This window comes from Amblyomma mixtum, chromosome 4 (genome assembly GCF_055824585.1).
Source record: "Amblyomma mixtum isolate Tamu chromosome 4, ASM5582458v1, whole genome shotgun sequence".
Classification (NCBI taxonomy): domain Eukaryota; kingdom Metazoa; phylum Arthropoda; class Arachnida; order Ixodida; family Ixodidae; genus Amblyomma; species Amblyomma mixtum.
The window spans coordinates 114618364-114640803 of record NC_143015.1 but is presented as its reverse complement, the minus strand read 5'-3'; the positions used below and the strand labels follow the sequence as shown (position 1 = coordinate 114640803).

General features: G+C 47.7%; 1 protein-coding gene across 1 annotated transcript in view; it reads left to right on the top strand.

The window, feature by feature from the left end:
• Nucleotides 1-22225, top strand: part of LOC149347970 (VPS35 endosomal protein-sorting factor-like) — a 29535-nt gene extending 7310 nt beyond the window's left edge. Inside the window, exons 8-21 of the mRNA XM_089587801.1 lie at nt 687-764; nt 2042-2186; nt 3456-3549; nt 3630-3707; nt 6201-6482; nt 8319-8435; nt 10206-10259; nt 12132-12608; nt 14353-14430; nt 16113-16227; nt 17450-17785; nt 18818-18936; nt 20228-20374; nt 21899-22225. Coding sequence (XP_089443927.1) covers nt 687-764; nt 2042-2186; nt 3456-3549; nt 3630-3707; nt 6201-6482; nt 8319-8435; nt 10206-10259; nt 12132-12608; nt 14353-14430; nt 16113-16227; nt 17450-17785; nt 18818-18936; nt 20228-20374; nt 21899-22000 — 2222 coding nt within the window. The 3' untranslated portion in view covers nt 22001-22225. The remainder of the gene's footprint in view (nt 1-686; nt 765-2041; nt 2187-3455; nt 3550-3629; nt 3708-6200; nt 6483-8318; nt 8436-10205; nt 10260-12131; nt 12609-14352; nt 14431-16112; nt 16228-17449; nt 17786-18817; nt 18937-20227; nt 20375-21898) is intronic.
• The last annotated feature ends 215 nt before the right edge of the window (nt 22226-22440 follow it).

Sequence of the window (22440 nt, the reverse complement as noted above, 5' to 3'; positions counted from 1 at the left end):
TGAAATATGAGGTTCATCCCTTGCACTGTTTCATCTAACATGATTAACCAACTAGCCTGCACCTGAACTCTTGTAAGCAAGAGTAAAATGGTAATGAGATGTGCCTACATGAGGAGGCGTTTACAAAGAAGCAGCTTTCTAGCTTACCAAAAAATAATTTCGGCAATCTGTGCATGGCCTGCAGTCAACCGTAGAGTTTGGTTCTATACTGCATAACTTGCTTCTAGGTGCTCCATGAGCACCTAGCCCTCCAAAACATCTTAGTGAGGAGTGGGCCAACCTGAATCTGAAAGTTGAACAGCCTCTTGGAAGTTTGTTTCACAAGACAAGGAACTGCCTTTCTATGAACCATGAGTTCTCTTGCACAGTCCTCGTCAATGAGGACAGCATTTTTACGCTTTTTAATTGCTTTTGAAGACAATTAATGATGTTTGAGATGCATTGTGCGCCACCCTCGAGGCTAAATACAGGCTTTAAGCTAATGCATGCAGTCACAACTGCTTGGCATATTGCATTCTGTTATGTGTGTCTTCAGCCCTGCAGAAATCTGGAAATGTAAGCACCACGGAAGGTGTAGCAGTCTATTACAGTGTGTTGAGAGTAGTGTTCACTTCCAGAAGAGAGAACTGCATGTGCGAAGTGCCTGACATTTCTGGTTGACTAGGACGGCTTTTCCCGACGCGTAGGTCAGCTGGTGTACCAGCGGATCCACTCCAAGGCCGAGTATCTGAAGCCCGGCAGCAAGGTGCCCGTCCCGTTGCCCGGTAAGTGTCATTCCGATGGACAGGGAACAGCTGCCTTGTGCAGAGCCCCTTCCTCTCATTTGCCTGAACAATCAGTGTATTAATCGCAGAACTTCTCCTTCGTCATCTGGTTTTCGTCTGAACTTTGTTCTTAACCCCCCAGCAGACTTGGACGAGACTGCCATTCCTGGCTCATGACGAGTCCAGCTTGTCCTGCGTTTACTGGCACTCTGTGTCCGGTTTGAGGAGATAAGGCGAATAGGGCTTGCCCTGTAGCGCTTTTTTTATTTGCCAATAGATGGCAGCACAGGTACTAAGTGGCCATTTTGGTACCATTTTCGAAAAAAAAATTGAGTCCATTAGGGGGTTAAAGGGGTGCTGTGGACAACTCCATCCAGTTTTTATTCTTATGGTGTCTTCGACGGGTCGTTCCCACGATCCGGTTCGCATTTGTCAAAGTGAGAACCGCTCTAGCTCTGAGCGCATAGCGAGACCGGTCAAGCCGAATGGTCAGCAAGTTTTCAGACCGAAAGCGCAGGAAGCAGAAAAAGGACATAACTTCCGGAACCGCCACACCGCAGTGGCGCCGCCGCTGCCGCTGGTGTCAACGACAGCAATCACACAGTCTGCACCGCCCACGCCGCCGTCGCCACTGAACCTGCATTGCTGCCCGGAGGAAGTGGCTCTGTCACATGAACACATCTCGGGGCCGCTCCGACTTTGTTCTCGGAGCAGCTCGGAGCGCTCTGAGCTTGAGGTGGGCTCTCTGAAAGAGCCAGCCGAATGTAGTCAGAGTGCTTGATTTCGACCAGCCGAACGTGCGGCTGCATCTCGGAGCGCTGTAGAGCAATCTGAAACGACCAGTCGAAGACACCATTAGTGAATATTGATGCCATGTTTATGTTTGTCCAGCAACGTAAGGCACGTTTATTGCAGAGAAAATGCGATTTCAAATGCGATTTCAAAGATCAATTTTTTTTTTCACTGCTCGTTTGAAACTCGTGACATCAAGATTGGAGATCCAGGTAAGAAATGACTAGTAGTGGCCATACATTTACTTCATTATTTGACCTTATCCAGCTCATACAGGCTCTGTTTTCAGTTAGATTAGCATTTTTGTCATTAAAATGCGGTACTACAGTCGCTCCTTATTTACATCGCTGGTTTCTGACCATCTTCTTTGCACTGTATTTCCATAAAGTGAAAGAAAGAAAAGGCGTGCATAGAAGAATGGTGTGTGGTATATTTGCAGTCAGGTGCTTTAAACAGCATTGCGCCGAACACAATTCCTCTTGCAGTGGACTTCACGCCAGACCAGGTGCCCGAGTCAGCCAAGGAGACTTGCCGCAACTGGTTCTTCAAGATTGCCTCGGTGCGGGAGCTCATTCCGCGCTTCTACGTTGAAACAGCCATTCTTCGCTGCTGCAGTTTCCTCACCCGCAGGTCTGTTGCCCCCTCCATGCGGCCTTGCTGTTGTGAATTTATTTGATGGTAATGCAAGCCTTCACAGTGTTAAGCGTGTGCTTCAAATACGGAACCTTCCTTCACTTTGGGTGTAATAATCAGTAAGAAAAAGTGCGTTCATGCTTTGCCATTGAAAAATATGCTAGTGGTAAAAATCGGGGATATCTTACCACCACCTTTTGCCTCGCATCATGTCTGTCACATCTACTGAGTTAACCATACTTTTGCCCAGACTGAGAAGTACAAATATCTGCCCCAAGGAGTATCAATAAAAGAATGGAATAAATCTCTCTTGATGATCACTGCGATAACAGAGTCTTCGTTATTTCGGTCACCGCTACCATCTTATCTGGAGTCATTCCACTTCCAGCGACAAAATTAGCTTTTTTTTCATGACTTATTCACAACTGCTTCTATATATGCATTGCACATCTTTGTACAAATATTTCACTTGCGTAATGATGTTTTTGTACTTGTTGTAGTTGCGCGCCGCGTCTTGTTGCTCATTACAAAATGATCTTGTTCTGGTTTATGTCCCCACTGATGTAATCGCTCCTAGTGGACATTTAGGGTATCTAAATAAAATTAATAAATGCGCAAAATAAATAAATAAGTGGAAGTACTGATGAACTGTTTAACTGGAGTTTTGTTTAAATAACAAGAAGTTTTGAATACATATTATACATGGTCAAACGTTAGGGGAATCCCCCAAGGTGGAGTAGATTTGTAATAAGGGAGTAATTACTCATTGACATCCACCCGAGCATAGCGCAGCCATGCGGCTGCAGAGGAAAGCTATACAGCTTTCTCAGAAACTTCTTAGTAAAAGAAAAATTCATCCTGGTCCGGGGTTTGAACCCAGGACCACCGCTTCACCGGAGCAGTCGCTCTACCTATTGGGCTAACCGGGACAGCAAGCTTATGATAGGATGAGAGCGAATTGATCAATAACTCGAAGTGGTAACAGTGTTGGTCAAACGTTGCGCTTGGGTGGATGTCAATGAGTAATTACTCCCTTATCACGTTATACATGCAAGCTATGTTTGATTGAAGCTATGTAAGCTTCAATCAAAGGATTTCTCTGAGGTTCACTTGTTCTGGAAGTGCATCAGCTTTAAAGGAAGGCTAGTTAAGGAGCTGTGAAGCACATCTTTCAGCACTAGTTTTCGTCTTTTAATTTGTAACCTTTTCTCCAAACATGGCAGCCGGAAGTAGCAGATTTCCGCAGCAGGTTTCTCTCTGGTGCAGGGAATACTCCAGTGTGCTGCTGCGGCTGACGGGAGCCATCTGTGGTATTGGGGATCCCCTGGTGGCCGCCTATGCGCGCTGCTACCTCTGCAGGGTAGGCACAGTTGTGGCTGTGGCTGCGGCTTTCTTTGGCTTTGGCTGGACATTACAGATTCCTTTGTACTCTTCACTCAGGTCGGCATGTCGGTCGCTCCAGAGGCCCACGAGCATGTCCTCGAGAACTTCTGGCACTTCCTGCTCACATACCCACAGGTCAGTGGCCTTTCCAGGGGGCGGTTACTCTGCTGAGTGGTTTACGCATAGTTTGTGACGGGTACTTTTTTCTGTGTTGTTTTTCTGTGGTTGCTAGTTATTGTCAAAGCAAAGCCATCGCCACCCCCCAAAAAAAAGAAAAGCCTCTGAACAGAGAAGTGAGGAGTATCAATTTAGTGTTTAGGAAATCGCAATTTGAGGTCAAGCCTGACTTGTGCCTCAGGTACCCTGGCACACCAACACGCAAATGAGTATGGTGTGGTGGCCATGATGTTAACACCTGGTCCGTGTCATGATCATCACACTCCCTGCCATGTTCCTCCTGGTGTAGGAGATAACGAGTCAAATGTAAGGCTTATTTTTTGATATGTCGAACCTTGTTATAGCGAAACCGTTTATAATGAAATAATTTATATAATGGTGAAATAATATTTTATTGGTCCCAAAAAGTTATACACAAGATCATAAATGTACAGACGAGGGTCCCAAAGTCCAAGACTGCACCGGGACCCTCAATAAATCAATAATACAAGAGATGATTACAGCCTAGTTAGTGGAAATTATAATATTGATACATGCCTTCGAAGAGACAGTAGTAGTGCATGCGCTAGTAGAGAAAGAAGTTGGTTGTCTCTCCTCGAACCGGGGCGGCGCTTCGGGGACAGGAGGCGCCTGCGCAACCTGTCGCACCTCGTCCCTGACGACTTCGGTCAGCGCTGCCAGCGGCGCAGGTGGTGCAACCTGGGGCAGATGGATCCGTTTAAGTTCCTCCCGAACAACTGAGCGAATTAGTTCGCGCAGTGTGTCTGCACTGCCGCCGAGACACGACGAAAAGCCTTCGGGCACCATGCTGTTGATGTCCCGGTTGTACTGGTGGGCCCGTTGCTGCAGCGTCGTCTCCATCGTGGTCGCCTCGGTTATAAATTCCGCCACCGTGCGGGGTGGGCTGCGCACGAGGCCCGCGAACAGCTCCTGCTTAACCCCACGCATGAGATGGTGCAGTTTCTTCTCCTCTGCCATGTTGGGGTCGGCGCGCTTGAAGAGACGGGCCATATCTTCGGTATACATGCGCACACTTTCGTTCGTGCGCTGATTTCGGGAGTGCAGCGCAGCTTCAGCCTTCTCCCGGCGGTCAGCGTTGGGGAACGTGGCCAGGAGACTCCGGCAAAACGCCTCCCAGGTGGGAAGGGTGGCCTCGTGGTTCTCGAACCACGTCCTGGCAGACTCTTCCAGGGCAAAGTAGACGTTATTTAGCTTGCGCTCGTCGCACCAACCGTTGTAGCGTGCCACCCGCTCGAAAGTCTCCAGCCAATCCTCAGCGTCTTCGAACACGTCACCGTGAAAAGATGGCGGTGTTCGCGGTGGGTGGCAAAGGATCGGCGCCAGGGGCCTGGTGTCAGCGGCCATGGCAGTTGGACTCGACGGTAGAGGCTGGATCGGCGGCGAGGGCCTGGTGTCAGTGGCCATGTCAGTTGGGCTCGGCGGTCGAGGTTGCGTCGTCCTTGTTGGCGGGGGAAGGAGCCCAAATTCAGGCGACTCTCCGCGGAGACAGCGGCTGGGTCGCTGGTGAACCGGTGTGAGGTCCGTAGTGACGCTGTACGGAGTGCGTGGGTCGGGAAGCGTACCCAGCACTGCTCCACCAAACTGTAGCGTGCAACGCGAATAGAACACCGGCGCAGAGAGGAAAAATCTGCGGCGGCCCCTCAGTGGTTCGAGCACGCGCGCGAGAGACAACCAACTTCTTTCTCTACTAGCGCATGCACTACTACTGTCTCTTCGAAGGCATGTATCACGCTACAATATAAAGAAAATATAAAATCAATACTTCACCACAAAGACAGAGTAAAAATCATAATAACGCAGGTAATATACATAAAAAGAGAATAGCACATCAGCATTCCAACAAAAATACCTTCAGCTTATTTTTGAATGCAGGCAAGGAAATGGATGTTTTTAAAGCGGGTGGCAATGTATTCCAAAATGAAATTGCGTGAAAAGATGACGTGGATTTACCACGTCATGATTAATGATAATGATAATACTTGATAATAATAAAATAATAGTGATGATAACAATTGATATGACGATTCCCCTGGGAAGCTCGGTCAACACAGGCTATAACGAATCTATGGCTATAATGAAGTAATTGCCAGGCTCAGCTTTGTCATAACAAGGTTCAATTGTACTCTCAAGACCTGATGGGGCATTACCGAGCGAAGTGGCTGAGTATAACGTATTTGCAACATACCTTCCTCAACTTTGTGCAATCACAAGGTTTTGAGAGACGCGAGAGATGCATGTGGTACTTTGACAGGTGCAGAATTATTTGAAAGGTGCCCAATTTCTCGCATGCTGTTGACATCGGTCCTATCGTGGTACTTTTGCCGATTTACAAGCAAGTGCCAGCTTGCACCAGCTTCGCATTATGTCGAAACTTGACGTGTCACACGTGTACTTGACGTGCCGTGCATGTGCTACTCATCCTGCGTGCAGCTGGAGCGCCCAGTGGTGCAGCAGCTGCTGAGGCAGCAGAAGCTGGACCTGTCCACCTACCTGACGCTGTACTGCCCGGCGCTGGACTGGATCCTGCAGTGCGTGGCCCACGGGGCCTCCGAGGACCTGCTGGACCAGGTGCTGGCCCGGTGCAAGGCTCAGTGCAACAGCGCCTTGCTGCTCAACTCCATCATGACCGCCTTCCGGCCCGAGTTCGTGGCCAACCGGGCCCTCGAGTTTGTTGGGCTCATGAGGGACTGCGACGACGCCTCCTTCCCCAAGGTGCGCACCGAGTGCAAAAGCCTGTGTTGTATTGGCGTTACGCAGTGCAATTTGTTTTGCACATTGTAAAACACACTTCATGATCTGATTGGAAAGATACAGTACTGTCTCAAGTTTGTTTTCTTTCCTGCGCTGTCTTTCGTTGATCTTCTGCTCTTCAAATTTGATGGGACAGCCAAAGCAGCTGCAGAAGCTTGCTCAAGCTTTTTAAACAAAACCTAACAATAGCCTTATTTTTTTATGCATGGTACTTGTGCAGGCAGTGGTAAAGCAACATTATGTTAGTTCTTTTTTTTTTTTTTTGCACAAGTTGATATTTGAAAAACTAGTTTCCGAACGTCAATATTGAGAAATTGTATGTAGGCAAGTTTATGGATGGCGGTTTGCACAAATAGAGGCACCACCGCTTACACCATTGCCTAATATATCGGGGACAAAATATTAGGAGCACTGTCAGATGTATCGCAGGGTAGCTGCTGTTACACCCCATGCCAATTTGAACTTTCAGTGCGAGTGCAATGCACAAGGTGCTAGGTTTATTGCACGTAAATGCAAAGCGGCCTTAAAAAAATAAGGCAAACAGTGAGCAGTTCATGCATTCACTCTGCCTGAATCGACCTGAGCATTTCCGCATTTCCGCATTTCCAGCCACTTTCGGATGACTTGAGTCAAGTGCCTCCGGGATTCTCAGTTGCAAATGAATTCAAAGGATTTGTGTTGCAGCTACACAGCAAACTCAATAGTCATTGAAAGATTCCATTACCTCGCGCCAAGCTGTTGTAGCGTCACCTTTGCCGTGAGTAATTTTGCAGGCATGCAAACAATTGGCCCATGTGTTCAACCTGAACAGGTTAAAAGCAATATATATATATCCATTACAGTATTGTTAATTGTTCTTAAAATATATTTTGGGGTACTTGGTAGGCTGTAATAGCCCTCTTGCACTTTTGATCAAGCTTGTGCTAGGCAATATTGTGTGACTCGTTACAACATTATGCATGCTTTAATGTTTTGCAATACTGTATTTACCCAAATCTAACGTGGTGTTTCTTTTTTCACGAAAATTGAACCTTGAAACGGTGTGCACTTACAACTGGATACAAAACAAATCACACTACGGGGTGCACTTCAGAAATCAAGTTTGCATTAGATCTGGGGGTATGTTAGAATTAGGTAATTACTCTAATTATACTGCTGTGATTTTATTCCTCCGCGTGTAGCTTCTAGCACCTCGTATATGAGAGTGCACTCTGCCATTACTTAAAGGCTTCAGGAGCCTTGATAGATCTCTGAACCATTCCGTTGACTCTAGCAACTCAGGGCTGCTGGAGCTGCTTGTATAACAGGGCTTAGTTGTCACAGTTTGATAGAGCATCTGTTCCAAAGGCCTTCTACATGGTGCCGCATATGACCATCATGATTTTGGTTGGAAGAAGTGGCATGTTAACCTCTTTTAAAGCGATAGCGTTGAAGGCCTTGTTGTCCAGAAAATTCTGTGTCGGCGTTGTCGGTGTCGACGTTGTGAGTGAAAAATCACAAGCATGACTGTGACACCTTGGCAGGTGGCAATTACATTAATGATTGGTTGCTCGGGAAGAGCAAAACCTTGGTCGCACAGGGCCCATTGGTGGCAGCACCTGCCATCGCAGGGCAGTGGCACATTGCTTAACCGCTGCACCACTGCGCCAGGAGTGGTATGAGGACTCCCAGGGATCTGTGAATGAAAAGAGAGAATGACCTTCTACATACATGGGAATTAATTACGCTATCGCGTCGTATCTTTACGGCTGAGCTTAAGAGTCCTCTTTCTTTTTTTCGCATTCTTCACCCTGTCAGCATGTGCTGCTTCGCACGCTGGGACTGTGCCTGGTGCTGGCCGACCCACCCGAGGAGCAGAGGCGCCAAGTCCTCAGCCAGGCCTGGAAGGTCATTGCCAAGCTGCGCAGCCCAGCTGTGAGTCCCCTCCTTTCTGTCTGCACCTCTCACTTGTGGGGTTTTAAATGGGGAGATATAAACACGTTCTCCCCGCCTAACCGCGGCTGGCACAGTTCAAAACTGCACGGACCCCACCCCGTGGTCGCGTACGCTACCGAGCGCTCGCCGACCACGGCAGGCCTTGCTCTGCGGGAACAAAGGAACAACACAAACAAGGCATTTATTGATATAGCAACAATAACGCCAGCTAGCAACAAAATACGCTGAGGAATCGAGGATGTCCGACTCACCAGCACTGTTACGAACGAACGTTCGCCCATGCTAGGGCAAAAGGGAAGCTCCGCGGCCGGACGGGACGGGGTGGCGGGAGCCTGTTCCGACCACGAGGCGCCCGTGGTGAAGAGAGGAGCGGCACACGACACGTCCGCGTGCTTTCCCGATGCCGAGCAGAAGAAGACCGTCTCTCTCCCGCGTGCGCACAGCAAAACACACCGTCCGTGGCGCTAGTGTCGCGGTGACGCGACCGCCCTCCCCTGTTAGTTAAAGTAACACAACTAAGGGGAGTGCATTGCAGGGAAGCTAACCACAGGGAACTAGTGCGTTGCGGGAAAGCGAACGCAGGGGACGAAGGCGTCCCCACACACTTTTCGATTACTTGTCTCCAGCTTTCTTGTTCCTCGTGGACATCTGTTCATAAGTGATTGCTGAATATTCAGTTTGCCATGAGGTTGAGGTTTTGATTTTGGCTGTGCTAGCTGCATTTTCATTCAAAGCGAAAAGCAAAAAAAATCCTGTGTACTAGGCTTAAATGCATGTTAAAGAACCTCAGGCTGTCAGAATTAATCTAGAGATCTTCACTGCAGCATACACCATGGTTTTGATGCCCATTGATGAATCCTTGGGTGTTTGAAGTCATGACTGTAATAGTCCACTGTGGAGCTTCAGGTACAAAAGCACTATAATTAGTCTTAGTTAAAGTTTTTAATGCGATGGCATTTAGGTTTTCATCTTGCCAAAATTACCGGGTTTCTCCGTAACTGAATTCCCTGATTGATCGAGTTGGTCACGACATCATCAACACCGCATAATTAGAAAATCTGAGGACTAGGATGTTTGAGTAACTTCCATTGGATTATCATATGGAAGTGTACTAATCAAACCCACTAATCCACATTAATCCACAAACTAATCCACACTAATCCACCTTAATCCATTTGTGGGGATGGGCCTACTTTCAGCATATTGGGGCTCCTTTGGAATTTTTCAGATGATATCGCATTTTCTTCTTTAAGAACGTGGTTAGGAAGACCCCAAGTTTTTCTTTTAATGCTTGCCTATATTGAGAGAAGACCAGGATAACATGCAGTCTGGGCCCAAAGGAGTTTTTTGTTGTGGAAATAGCAACTGGCTTCTAGTATGTAAAGCAGCCAGTTGTATGTGTGACAGGTGTGGTCAACCGTAGACACTGTCAGTGTTGATGTGTATTGCAGTAAATCCCAAAATCTAAACCTAGAGCCATGGACTTCACTTTCATACGAGACATGACAGGCTCTTTGATGAAGCACAGAACAAAGAAAGAAATATGTGACCAATAAACCAAGCATCCAGTGGTGAAGAAATGTGGTTGAAGCCTGTGGCTACTTTCTTCTTGCGTGATTTCTGATGTTACGTGGCAATCTGGGCAGTTGCGCTGGTGTCCAGTGGTGCTCTGGTCAGAAACTGTGCTAGTCTAGTTAGCCGTGCGCTTCTACAGCTGTGGGTTGGCAACAAGGCTGGCATCTCTTGCAGGACTACCTGAGCTGCGTCGAGGTGTGGATCGAGTACCCGTGCAAGCACTTCACGGTAAGGACATCTCATGTTGTTTGAATCGTACGTAGATCACCCATTGCATGTTGCTACTGCTGCTGACATGTTCCCACTTGTATCCTCTTGTGCGTGTACTATATGCCACCAGAAACCTAAGGCAAATCTTGTGGCCCAGCAAAGTTTAGTAGCCGAGGATTTAGTGCTATTTGTTCCTTTGTGCAGATCAACTCCTTGCCTCTTTAAAGGTGGAAAGAATGCGTTCAGCCTTGATTGCTAGCATTTTCTTTTGGGTTTCGCATCAGTGCTTGTCAGGAACACTGTGTCACATCCTTGGTTCTGGCTTGGTGTCAGAACTTTGAGTTGAGACTGCTGCTTTGAAAACATGGTTTAAAAGTCCACCTGTCCCAGTGAAATTAAAAACAGCACCGAGCACTAGATAGCTAGATAAAGGGGAAGAGGGAAGGTAGGGATGTTATCTAGAAGGGTGTTCTGGTTGGCTACCCTGCGCTGGGGAAGAGGGATGAGGGGACTGAAAAGGGAAAGAGAGAAGGGGCGACGAGCACAGTCACAATTGGTCCCTCAAGCTAGTCGCTCTCAGGAAGCAAAACAGTGCCTTGTAGGCCTTGAGAGCAGTCGAGCACAGCACTAAGCACTGCTTCATAATAACACACAAGGTGCGGTAGGTTTTTAACCACGAAGTAATGAGATAATATATACCTGAACACTATATTGATGAAATTTGCCAGCCACTCTCTTTGTTGAATTAGTAGAGGGACTGTTGCGGAGGGGTGGTTGTTTTAGGTTTTGCTGTTCTGTGCACTAGGGCGTTTCTTCTAAAATATGAGTTGGGAAAGTTATATCTAAGCTAGGGGTGTGCGAATATTCGAAATTTTCGAATATAATTCGAATATTATATTTTTAGTATTTGTATTCGATTCGAAATCCAAGTATTCGTGTTGTTTCAAATACTCGACACGACGCGAATATTCGTATCTAGCCGAATATTCTATTGCGAGCACTGGCATTCATTTCGGTCTGCAAGTCCTATCGACAGAGACATAACAACATGGCGGCGCCCAGAGCAATGCGTAACGTTGGGCCATGCAGTAGCTGACTGCGCTGGTGAGCTTCTTTGTGGCTATACCTGCGAAGCTGGTATAGTCAGAGCTGTGCACAAAATACCTCGCAATACGTGCCAGTTTAGTGCAAATTGAGAGGGCATTTTCTTTGGCTTGAGAAGTCGTTTCAGCTAGAAGGGAACTACTACTGCCTGACCATGTGGGGCAGCCGGTTTTCCTTCACGACCTTTTATGTTCATCCCAGCAACGCGCTTTTGTGCTTATGGCAAGCTAGCCTTGATCAATGCTGTGTACTAGCCATCTTCTCTGATATTTCCACTCTTGTAAGAACAATGTTCGAGACTTCGATACTTTTTGTGCAGCCACACACACCTTTTGTGCTCATTTCATCACTGATAGTTGAACTGTGATGTTTTTGGGTGCTCAAATAAGTGTTTTGTAGTGGTTAAATGCGTCTGTCCTTGATTATTCGATATTCGGAACCAAGTATTCTTATTCGATTCGTATTCGAAAAATTTGATATTCGCACACCCCTAATCTAAGCCAAGCACCTCACTGGTGTGCACTTAATGAGCACTTAGTCAGTGCTGTATCCCTAATGGAGTGGATTCCACCAGAGTAGATTCCAGGAGAGGGCAAGCCTAGCAGGAGAAGTCAGAAAGTTGGGTGGGCGGATAAGATTAGGGAGTTTGTGGGGATAAATAAGGAGGCTGCAGCTGGCCTAGGAGACAGGGCTGGAAGAGGTCTTTGTCCCACAGCAGACATAGTTAGGCTGATAGTGGTGGTGGTGATGTACCCTGTCGAAACGCTGATTCCTGAGCACATGCAGGTGCGGGAGGTGGATGCCCTGCTGGGTGCCCTGGTTCGGCAGCTGGTGCCGGACCGGGCGTACGAGAACCACCCGCAGCAGCTGGCACGCATCGTCGAGCGGCTGCTGCAGCATGTCACTGACTTTGGCCGGCTGTGTGCCATGGAGCACTTCCTGCCCCTCCTGGACCTTCTTCCGCGGGACGGAGGCGCCCGGCTGCAGGGCTGCAAGGCGGTCATGGCTGCCTTCCTGGCCCAGCAGAAGGAGCCCACCCGGGACCCCCTGGTGCTGCATGCGCTCATGCATGTGGGCCAGTGCCTGCACGCCTCCCTCAACGCGCTCACTCTCGAGGACGAGCGGCGGCACATCGGACAGCTGCTGTGCGGGTTCCTGCAGCGGGTTGGCTTCGGCCGCGACTTCGAGCAGCAGCTGGCCTTCTACGTGGACGCCCGGGCGGCGTTCAGCGCTCTTGATGCTGTGCTTGTGCAGCTGGTCCAGGTGAGAGTGCCGGATGACGGAGCTCTCTGATAACATCAATTGTGGAACTCATCGGCCTGGTTGGGCCAGAACAGTGGCGGTTAGCAAACTCTAATGCCACTTAGAGTTTGCCTTTTAGAGAGAGGGGCAGAAATGTGGAGGCTAACAAACACGGTTCAGAGCTTAAGTTAAGGACAACGCAGCAAGCTATGAAAAGAAAAGTGATTGGTGTAATGTTAAGAGATCGGAAGAGGGCGGAGTGGGTGAGGGAACAAACGCGGGTTAATGGCATCCTAGTTGAAATCCAGAGGAAGAAATGGGCTTGGGCAGGGCATGTAATGCGAAGGCAAGATAACCGCTGGTCCTTAAGGGTAACGGAGTGGATTCCAAGAGAAAGCAAACGTAGCAGGGGACGGCAGAAAGTTAGGTGGGCGGATGAGATTAAGAAGTTTGCGGGCATACAGTGGCGGTAACTGGCGAAGAACAGGGTTAATTGGAGAGACAAGGGAGAGAGGCCTTTGCCCTGCAGTGGGTGTAGTCAGGCTGATGATGATGATGATGAATGCCACTTACAGCATCCAAACAAACTGCTCAGTGCTGCTCAAAACACGAACATAGTTGAGAAATTGAAGTTGCAGAGTGCCACCATTAATGATAGCCCCGCTGATAGGTGGCACCACTGTAAAACTACTTGCAGAACTTGTGGTAAGATTGGGCTTGAAGTCGAAGGTTAGCAGACTGTCACGCTACTTGTGGCATTGAGACAGACTGCTAAGAATTGCTCAAAACTCGGATAAGAAGTTAGTAGAGAAGTAAATATTGCAGTATGCCACTGTTGGCTGACAGCCCAGCTAATAGGCAGCACCACTATTTGTTAACTCGCGCGAAGTGGCCATGGGGAATGGTCAGATTCCAAACCATAGTTTCTCAACTGGGATGGCCGAAGAGCTCCGCTTGATAAGACAGCACGTAGTTAGTGATGATGATCCCAGCACTCAATGGTTGGCTCATTCTGTTTTCTTCCTGAAGCAACCTTTCTATGCTATTTTATTCATTGCATTGTTCATGCGTTGCACTGTTCTCAGACTACTCCACCTTCTCTTCTGTCTGCCTTTTAGCCGCTTTGTATGCATGATCTTTCAGCCTTCCACATTACTACCCATCTTGGTTGTTGAATCACGTGCAGTGGCAGCTTGTGTTCCGTGTGTGCCATCACTTCGGTGTTGTGCAGTCACACCACCTTCTCGTATCCCTTCTTGGGCCGGGTCGATTCTGGGCGTTCATATCTTGTAACGCATTTTGCGCTGGATCAACAACTTCTCCTGGAACTGGGGCTCCCATGTGGAGCTCTGCTTGCTCCATATCTGACTAACTGTAGCCCCTAGATGGTAGAACTGGGGGAACCAAGGCAAGAACAGTGCTCTAATTAGTTGAACATTTAGGCGAATCCCCAAAGGTTGATTAAGATTTCAAGAGAGCAAGGAATTGCTCTCTCATTTCATCATTTCAGAGTTTTTAATTAGCATCACTGAATAGTGACAGATATGAAGAGGCTGCGATGTCAGTTTCAAACTGGGTCATATTTATTGTGTAGATTTTGTTTTTCATCCACAAAACAGCGTGATCACAGGAAGGGTGCTGCCACCTCTATTGCATTCATTCATGCCCTCTCTGTATGGGTACCACATAATGTTCCTGCAGAGTAAGCTTTAAAGCAGGTGGTGACATCTAGTGGCCTCTTGTCTCACTTCGCATGTGGGTGCAGGACGTGAACCTGCTGGCCATGCGCACCCGTCAGGTGGTGAAGGGACACCACACCCGCAAGACGGCCGCCTTTGTTCGGGTGAGACACGCACTTATAGACTACCTCCTCTGTGACGCACACCTTTTCATGAAGCGTGTGCTACAAGTGGTGAAAGTCTCCAGCATGTGCAAAAAGCAGTCTATGTGCACAGGTACGATGTGTGCTAATGGTTACCAGGTTTCACTGCTTTGCATTACAGCAGCACCCGAGTCAGGATTTCACCTCCGCAAGAGCGGTCTCGAGAAGCTGGCTGATAACAGAGCTTTTGGCTCTGACCGCCACTTGCATATCCTGGAGGCTTTTGTCTCCAATTGTGTAGCCACACTTTGTGGAGTAAGATCCGTGGCATTAATTCGCTTATCTTGGAAGAACTTGTTGTTGGGCTAGTTGGTAGTTATTCATAATTAAATTCAAAGGCGCCAAACCATACGCACACACACACACAGGAGAAGAAAGAAAGACGAGACAGAGCGCCACTCACAACTGATTTAATGTGCAGAAAGACACGTACATATATGTCACTGACGGCGCATGCGCAAGGAAGACATTCAGCTTCGTGAGGATAAGCAGCGATCAAAAAAACGCTTTTTCAGCCTTATACAGGTTTATCGACGTTTCGCTGACGCAGTGACGATTCGCCGACAGTGACATATATATGTACGTGTCTTTCTGCACATTAAATCAGTTGTGAGTGGTGCTCTGTCTCGTCTTTCTTTCTTCTCCTGTGTGTGTGTGTGCTTATGGTTTGGCGCCTTTGAATTCGCTTATCTTGGTGCGGCAGCTAAGTGCTAGTGCTGTGTGTGGTCACTAGATGGCGCCATGCAACTGGAAACAACGAAAAGAAAAGAGGGCACTTATCTTTTATACTTAGTGCAGTGATTCATGTGGTTTGCTAAACTGATGCAGAGGGGCCCTTTTCCTGAGTCTGCTGGCACAAAATTGCCTTCTGCTCAACACAGTCTTGTAAACATGCTTTGTGAGTTCAGTGCTTGTTTTTTTATTCTTTAAATGACAGCTCTTTTTTTTTTTTTGTTGCAGCTACTAAAACAACACGTTCATGTGTTTAAATCGATTTTCATGCAATCAGCACCTTTGTAACCAGTGCATTAAGGCCTCTAGAAAGAGGTACGATAGCTATATCAGTGTTATCATTTGTTTGACGGTTTTTTTAATTTTATAAATATTTTTCGCATGGTTCAAAGTTTCTCAGACGTGTTCTCCAAGCTGTGGATTTTTGCTTTTGTTTATTGTGTTTATTTTATTTGATGATCAAGAAGAAATCCTTGCCCCTTGATGTGTCTAGTGAAATGGCCCTGAATACTCACAGCATGTCGATCACCTGGAACATTCCTGTGGAAAATTTTGCGCTTATGTTAAAGGCAAATTTGAACTTAGTTAATGAAAAAACTTGATACCGGGTCATTCATTCCATCTAGTGCTTATATCAAATTCGAATTTTCATGATCTGCCAAAACACAGTGCAAATCATGTCCAGAAAAAAAAAAAGAATTAAAGAATTAGGAAGATGTGTGCCTGTTTTATGTAAAGGGAACTGGTCATGACATTGGCTCGCCTAGTACTTGGTATTCTGGGGACCTTTATTGCCAGTTCACTTACCACTGGTGAGTTGTCAAGCATTCATCACCGGACTCTATATAGGTAAAGAACTTCAAATTCATTGAGACCTTGTGCTTGCCTTCATTGTGAGTCTGCACCTGCAGGCTTGTGCTGCCTACTGCTTCATCACAATCCCCTCACTGAGCAGTGTGCAGTCACGGCTGGAGCTGTACCTGCTGTCAGGCCAGACAGCGTACCTCAACCAGTGCCTCTCGCAAGGTACCCATCCTTTGCGCAGCGTGTGTCTATTTTAACCCCGTTTTAACTTCGGAGGGAAACATGTAGCAAGTAAAGCGTGAACGCAATGCAGCATTAATATCACTGCTGCTTTGAAGCAAACATGCAGTGAATACATCAGAACCAGTATTTTAAAGGGTAAAAAAGTGAGGCAACCACACAGAAAACGGAGAAAAGAGTCGTAAACGTTTACTCCGTTAGGCTGTGCATTTCAGTGCTGAGAAATTTTTCGGGAGTAATAATGGTAACAACTGAGCTTGGAAGGACATTTCTTTCCCTTGTCACTTGATAAAAAATGTAAAATCTGACTGCATCAATGTATGATAATGATGGTTTAAATGGTTCATCTTGTATTAATGCTGTGCTGGTTGCTGTAGGAAGATAATATCCAGATCAACATAAATATGAATTAACTAAACAAAAAATTCAGGGGGGCACCTTGATGACCTAAAGTGCGGTGAGGCGAAAGCCTTTAGCGCGGTGTTGCTGCTTGTGTCGCTGATGTGTGGTTAAGATGTTAAGCACACAATTGTTTGTGAATCTTAAATGCTGGAGACACTGGAGGGCGTCTGGGAGGCATCCGTCTGATTCGACGCCTTTCTGCAGACACTCTCCAGTGTTCTAGACAAGGAGAACTACATGTGCGTTGGCAGGAAGTAGCGTAGCCATTAGCCCGCTCGACTACAAAACGGAAGGATGGTGGTTCGGAATCCCATCGTGCACAAAGATTTTTTTCTCTGGTCTGACTAGAAAAAGCGTGACACCTCTGCTGACAACCTTCTGTCGACAACAATGAGGCATTAAAGGCTTTCACCTTAACAGTCAAGTGTACAGAGCAGGTGCCGCATACTCATGCTCATAGATTGCGCCGCCGTGGTGGCTCAGTGGTTATGGTGCTCGGCTGCTGACCCGAAAGACGCTGGTTCGATCCCGGCCGCGGCGGTTGAGTTTCTTTGGAGGAGAAATTCTAGAGGCCCGTGTACTGTGCGATGTCAGTGCACGCTAAAGAACCCCAGGTGGTCGAAATTTCCGGAGCCCTCCACTACGGCGTCCCTCATAGCCTTAGTCGCTTTGGGACGTTAAACCCCATAAACCAAACCAACCATCATGCTCATAGATGCTTGCCGACAAAAGAGGAGGTGCTACTGTTGACAGTACGTCAAGACTGCTGCGCCGCATGACCATTATTCCACGTACTGCACAGGGGACGCCTTCCTGCAGGCAGCCATCGAGCTGCTTCCAGAGCTGCCGGCCACTGTGGAGTCCGAAGGTGGAGGTGCGGGGACCCAACGCAGTAGCAGCACGGAGCCATTCCTGGTGTCGTACACGAGCAGCCTGCTGTCGACGCTGCTCGTAGTGCCCGACCACCCTGACCACGAGCCACTACGTCTGCTGCGTGGCCTGCTGCAGGTGCTTCACGAGCGACCGGCCTCCGCGTGGGCCAGCTCGGGCGGCGATGGTCGGGCGCGTCTCTTCCTCAACGCACTCAACCTGCTCGTGGCCCTGGGCCAGGAACACTACCTCTACCACTTGGACAAGGGTGAGTTTGTGTCTTCTCGACTGTGGCACTCTGTTCCGCGGTACTTCTGCTCATTGCTATCCTAAGGAGCAGGAATGATGTGACTCAGCAGCATTGATTAGTAGGAAAAAGATAGAATCCTTCGGTGTTTGTTCTGTGTCTTTTCTGTGCTGTTCTGGTGCATTGAATTGTATCTTGAACTACTGGCAAGCCTATCTTGGCTCGAGCGCAAATACATCTCCTTAAGTGGATTCCAACGGAGTGGATTCCGAGAGAAGGCAAGCATAGCGGGGGGTGGTAGAAAGTTAGCTGGGCAGATGAGATTAAGAAGTGCGCAGGGATACGGTGGCTGCAGCTGGAAAAAGACAGGGTTAATAGACCTCTCCCGGCCTACGTCATCAGTGCATGTGTTTCTGGTCCGATGGCCAAAGCATGCGCCGTACTGAGAAGGCTCGCACCCGGAGAAGATAGGCTGTGATGCGTTTCGAATTGGGGAACAAAGGTGGTGGGGGAGCGCTCGGCACCAGAAAAACCGGTTCAGAACCAAAAGTCGGCGATTTTGCCCATCAGGGCACACCTTTTTGACGTCACTTTGTTTACATCAGGGAGAGGTCTATTGGAGAGACGTGGGAGAGGACTTTGCTCTGCAGTGGGCGTAGTCAGGCTGATGATGATGACATCTCCTTTGGCCTGTGCTGTAACTGGCATTCATATCTGGAATTGCCGTAGTTCTGGTTGTGCACACTGTTTACGTCAGGGAGAGGTCTATTAGAGTGACGTGGGAGAGGACTTTGCCCTGCAGTTGGCATAGTCAGGCTGATGATGATGACATCTCCTTTGGCCTGTGCTGTAACTGGCATTCATATCTGGAATCGCTGTGGTTCTGGTTGTGCATATAACTACTGCCAATGAAGAGCCAAGAATATGACAGAGACATAAATCTGCTCTTGAAGATGACATGTTAGAAGGTCGACCCCAAAGATTTGTTGATGGTGGTGAGCTTTGTGGGACGCAGAAATTTTGGCAGTGAGCACCTTAGTGCTGGACTTGCAGTGGACTCGAACGATGCGCTGTACGGTGGTGACCCCAAGTTCCGGGCACAGCTGGAGCAGCTGTGTACCAGTGTGCTGGAGCAGCTGCTTGGACACCTGCGTACACTTGGTGAAGCTGGGGTAAGATTCCCTCACAGTTATCTTCACATGCATGTTCTCGGCAAGAGGTGGCGAGTTGCGCTGAAAATTGCAAAGCTGCCGAGCATTTTTAATAAATGGTACCTCGCAAGTATTATTGAGCATCCAGCTGATAAGTGTGTCAGACTGTCATCATGGTACTACACACACGTGCACAGTGATAGGCAATAATGTGACCGCTAGGCTTGTGGCTGGGTCTTTTTCCCCAACTTGTCACAATCTCTCCTGCTTTTCTTTATCAGCTTGTGGTGCTACCCGAATTACCAAGTGGCACTTACGGCATCACTTTCAGCTGCATAAACTGTGTGGCTAAGCTTACAGTCTGAAAGACACATACGGCACACGTTAAAGAACCCCAGGTGATCGAAATTTCCAGAGCCCTTCACTACGGGGTCCCTCATGGCCCGAGTCGCTTTGGGATGTTAAACCCCCATAAACCATAAACCAAACATACGGCACAATTTTTTGTGAACTTGAAATACCGTCAGTTAGTGCATCAGTAAACTAAACTACATTTGCCTGCAGCAAAGCAAAGAGCTGCTATTGTCCACTGCAGCTTCAGATTAAACGAATGTCTCGCTGGGCAAGTTGGTAACTGTTCATCTTTGGTTACAGGCGCGAAAAAAGACAGAACACAAGACAGAAAGACGGGACGAAGCACCACTCACAACTGATTTATTCAAAGAAAACATGCACAAATATATGCCGTCTTACATGCAAGGAATACTGTCATCTTCAAAGTTGATATGATAGTGAACAGGTGAACATATCAACTTCGAAGATGACATATCAACTTCAACTTTGATGATGACAGTATTCCTTGCATGTAAGACGGCATATATTTGTGCATGCTTTCTTCGAATAAATCAGCTGTGAGTGGCGTTTCGTCCCATCTTTCTGTCTTGTGTTCTGTCTTTTTTTGCGCCTGTAACGAAAGATGCGCCTGCGCCTGTAGCCTGTAGCCTGTAGCCTTACAGTACTAGTGATGTTTCTTTAGCTTGTTTCTTTGCATTGTGATGTGCATTTTCGTGCCGGATTTTCAACTTACACTATCAAAGCCACTACTAGCCACTTACGCAACATGCTAAACCAAGCTCTGTGGTTTTGTGTACTAGATAGTTCTGAGGTTCACCAAAAGAAGGCGAAACAAAAGAAGGAAGGACAGGACGAATGGAAAAGAGAAAGCAAGAATGAACTGTGTGATACTGTGCTAGGAAGGATTGCTGTATGTATCTGTGCTCTAATAGTGAAATGCTCGTGCATATGTTTGTAGCACGGGGAGCGCCAGGCCAGGCTAGCTCTGGAGCTTCTGCAGCGGCTGGTCATCGGAGCGAACCTGGAGCGGCGGCCACTGTTCTCCCTGGCGGTGAGCCTCTGGGGCCTGGCCCACCGGAATGCAGCCCTGGACCACCGTGCCTCGGTAAGTGTCCACCTTCGTTAACCCACGACGAGATTTGGTTCTTCTTGGGGTGCCCCCAAGTAATGTGAGGAAATAGTGGCGCGAGTTTTAAGGAACACCGAGGACACTTCCATCTAATTTTTTTTTCTCAGTAAAAATGGATTCTTTCTGGGTATGCTGATGTTCTTCCGGCAGCAAAAGAGGCATTTATTCCTGTGAAAATTGCATTAAAAAACTTTTTTGCTACTCGATTCAAACTAGTGATGACCACACTGAAATCTGTGATCGCCGTTTTAGAGTGAATGGCGGTGTAGACTATATCCTGTGGGATCCATGCCGGAAAAACTGCGTAGACATAGCGCTGTTTGCTTACGAAATCGGCCGGTGATGGCGACACCCATATTTTGTTTTCTGGTGTTTTCTAGATTAAAAAAGCCTCCTTTGTGGTGAGAATGGTCTCTTTGTGTAGAGTGTGGTAACCTGTTGATACAGGCCAACTTGAATTTGTCTTGCGTGTCCTTTTAACGTCTTTTTGCAGCAACTGCCGTTAAAATGTGTCTGGCTCTAAGGGGAAGAAGAGAGATTGTTTGCATAGGGTCTTCACATTCCATTGCCGGAGGAGATCAGGTTGCTAGGCCATGCACTATGTATTGCTACACCTCTCTCTGGTAGTACGCAGTGGTAGCACGATAAAAAGAAGCCACATGCGTATTGCAGCATGTGAATTGTTCTATTCTTCCACTAAACTAAGAGAAACACAGCGCAACCGAAGTATGCTGGAAGTATGAACCGCGTAGGAAGTATGAACCAACTAGCCCACACCAGAATCCTCTTAGAACTAAATTAAGCCCCAACTGAAACTTTACTGTCATGGATAGATGAACTCCGCGAGCGCATTGACTCAGAGTATCCAGCCTATACATTGCGTATGTGCAGGGCTATCCCACGTGCTCTATCGGGGTGGATTTTACATAGAAAAACCATGCTGAAGTCCATTTTTTTTTACGAGAAAAGTTTACAAAACACGTGGATCAAACTGGACCGCCCATTTGAAAAGTTAGTCGTAAATCTGCTCCTGTGCTCCGAACTGTCTTACACAAAAGCATTTCAAAAACACTTTTGCACCTGAACGCACACGTAGTATACTTAACTTGTCCAGAAAGCTTGAACTGCACGCTATGGTAGTACACTGGCATCATTTACAAATGGCATAGAGCTTGAAACAATGCTTTGTCATGCACGCACATTTGCATGGATGGTGGTTTCTCTTGTATCAAATAAACTCCATTGAGCCCAGTGGGCAGCGATGGATATCACAAACACACAACAGAGCATGCTGTTCAAGCTCTAAACACAAGTGCTACCAACAACGCTGGTTGTCTTTCTATCTGTGGAGTGAACACACTGGTGGCAATTAGATGACTTGTGTGTGAATGTGCAACGCAGCACGGCAAAATGTTTTGCCACTTGGAACTTGGCAGCTGAGCGAGGTTATAGCCTGGCCATTAATTAAACAACTGCACAACTCATCGACTGTCGTTGCAGGTGCGCTGCCTGGAGTTTGTCAAGCAGCGGGCCTGCAGAGCTGGCAACAAGGGGCCGTACGCAGAGCTGGCCACCAAGCTGCAGATTCCGTCACCCGTCTGAGCCCGCCATCTCGATCTTGTACCATCCCACAAGTGCCCTGTGCACCGCTCCTGCACTGCCTCAGTGCACCTTGCCAGCCTACAGTGATGGCAGCCGGATTGCTGTCACCTGGCTTCGGCGGAGATGGCAGTGCACATAAAAGCTGCTCTGAACCAATGATTGGTGGCATCACGTTCAGGGTGGTTGGGAGTTGAAAAGAAGAGCAAATAAATGTGTATAGCTGGAGCGCGTTGGCTTTCTCTCGTAGTGTAAAGCAGGGATTCTCAAGGTTCTAGCTTTGTGGAGCCCCAACGGCTTTCGAAAGAAGCTGAGGAGCCCTGCCTTTCATGGCTTCTGTCTCTTCCTTCCTAAAATTCATGCAAAGAGCACAGAGATGCACATTAGTAGTGACTGGCTGCATAGCAAAATGATCCGCTACAAGCAATTACAGTGCAATTAGT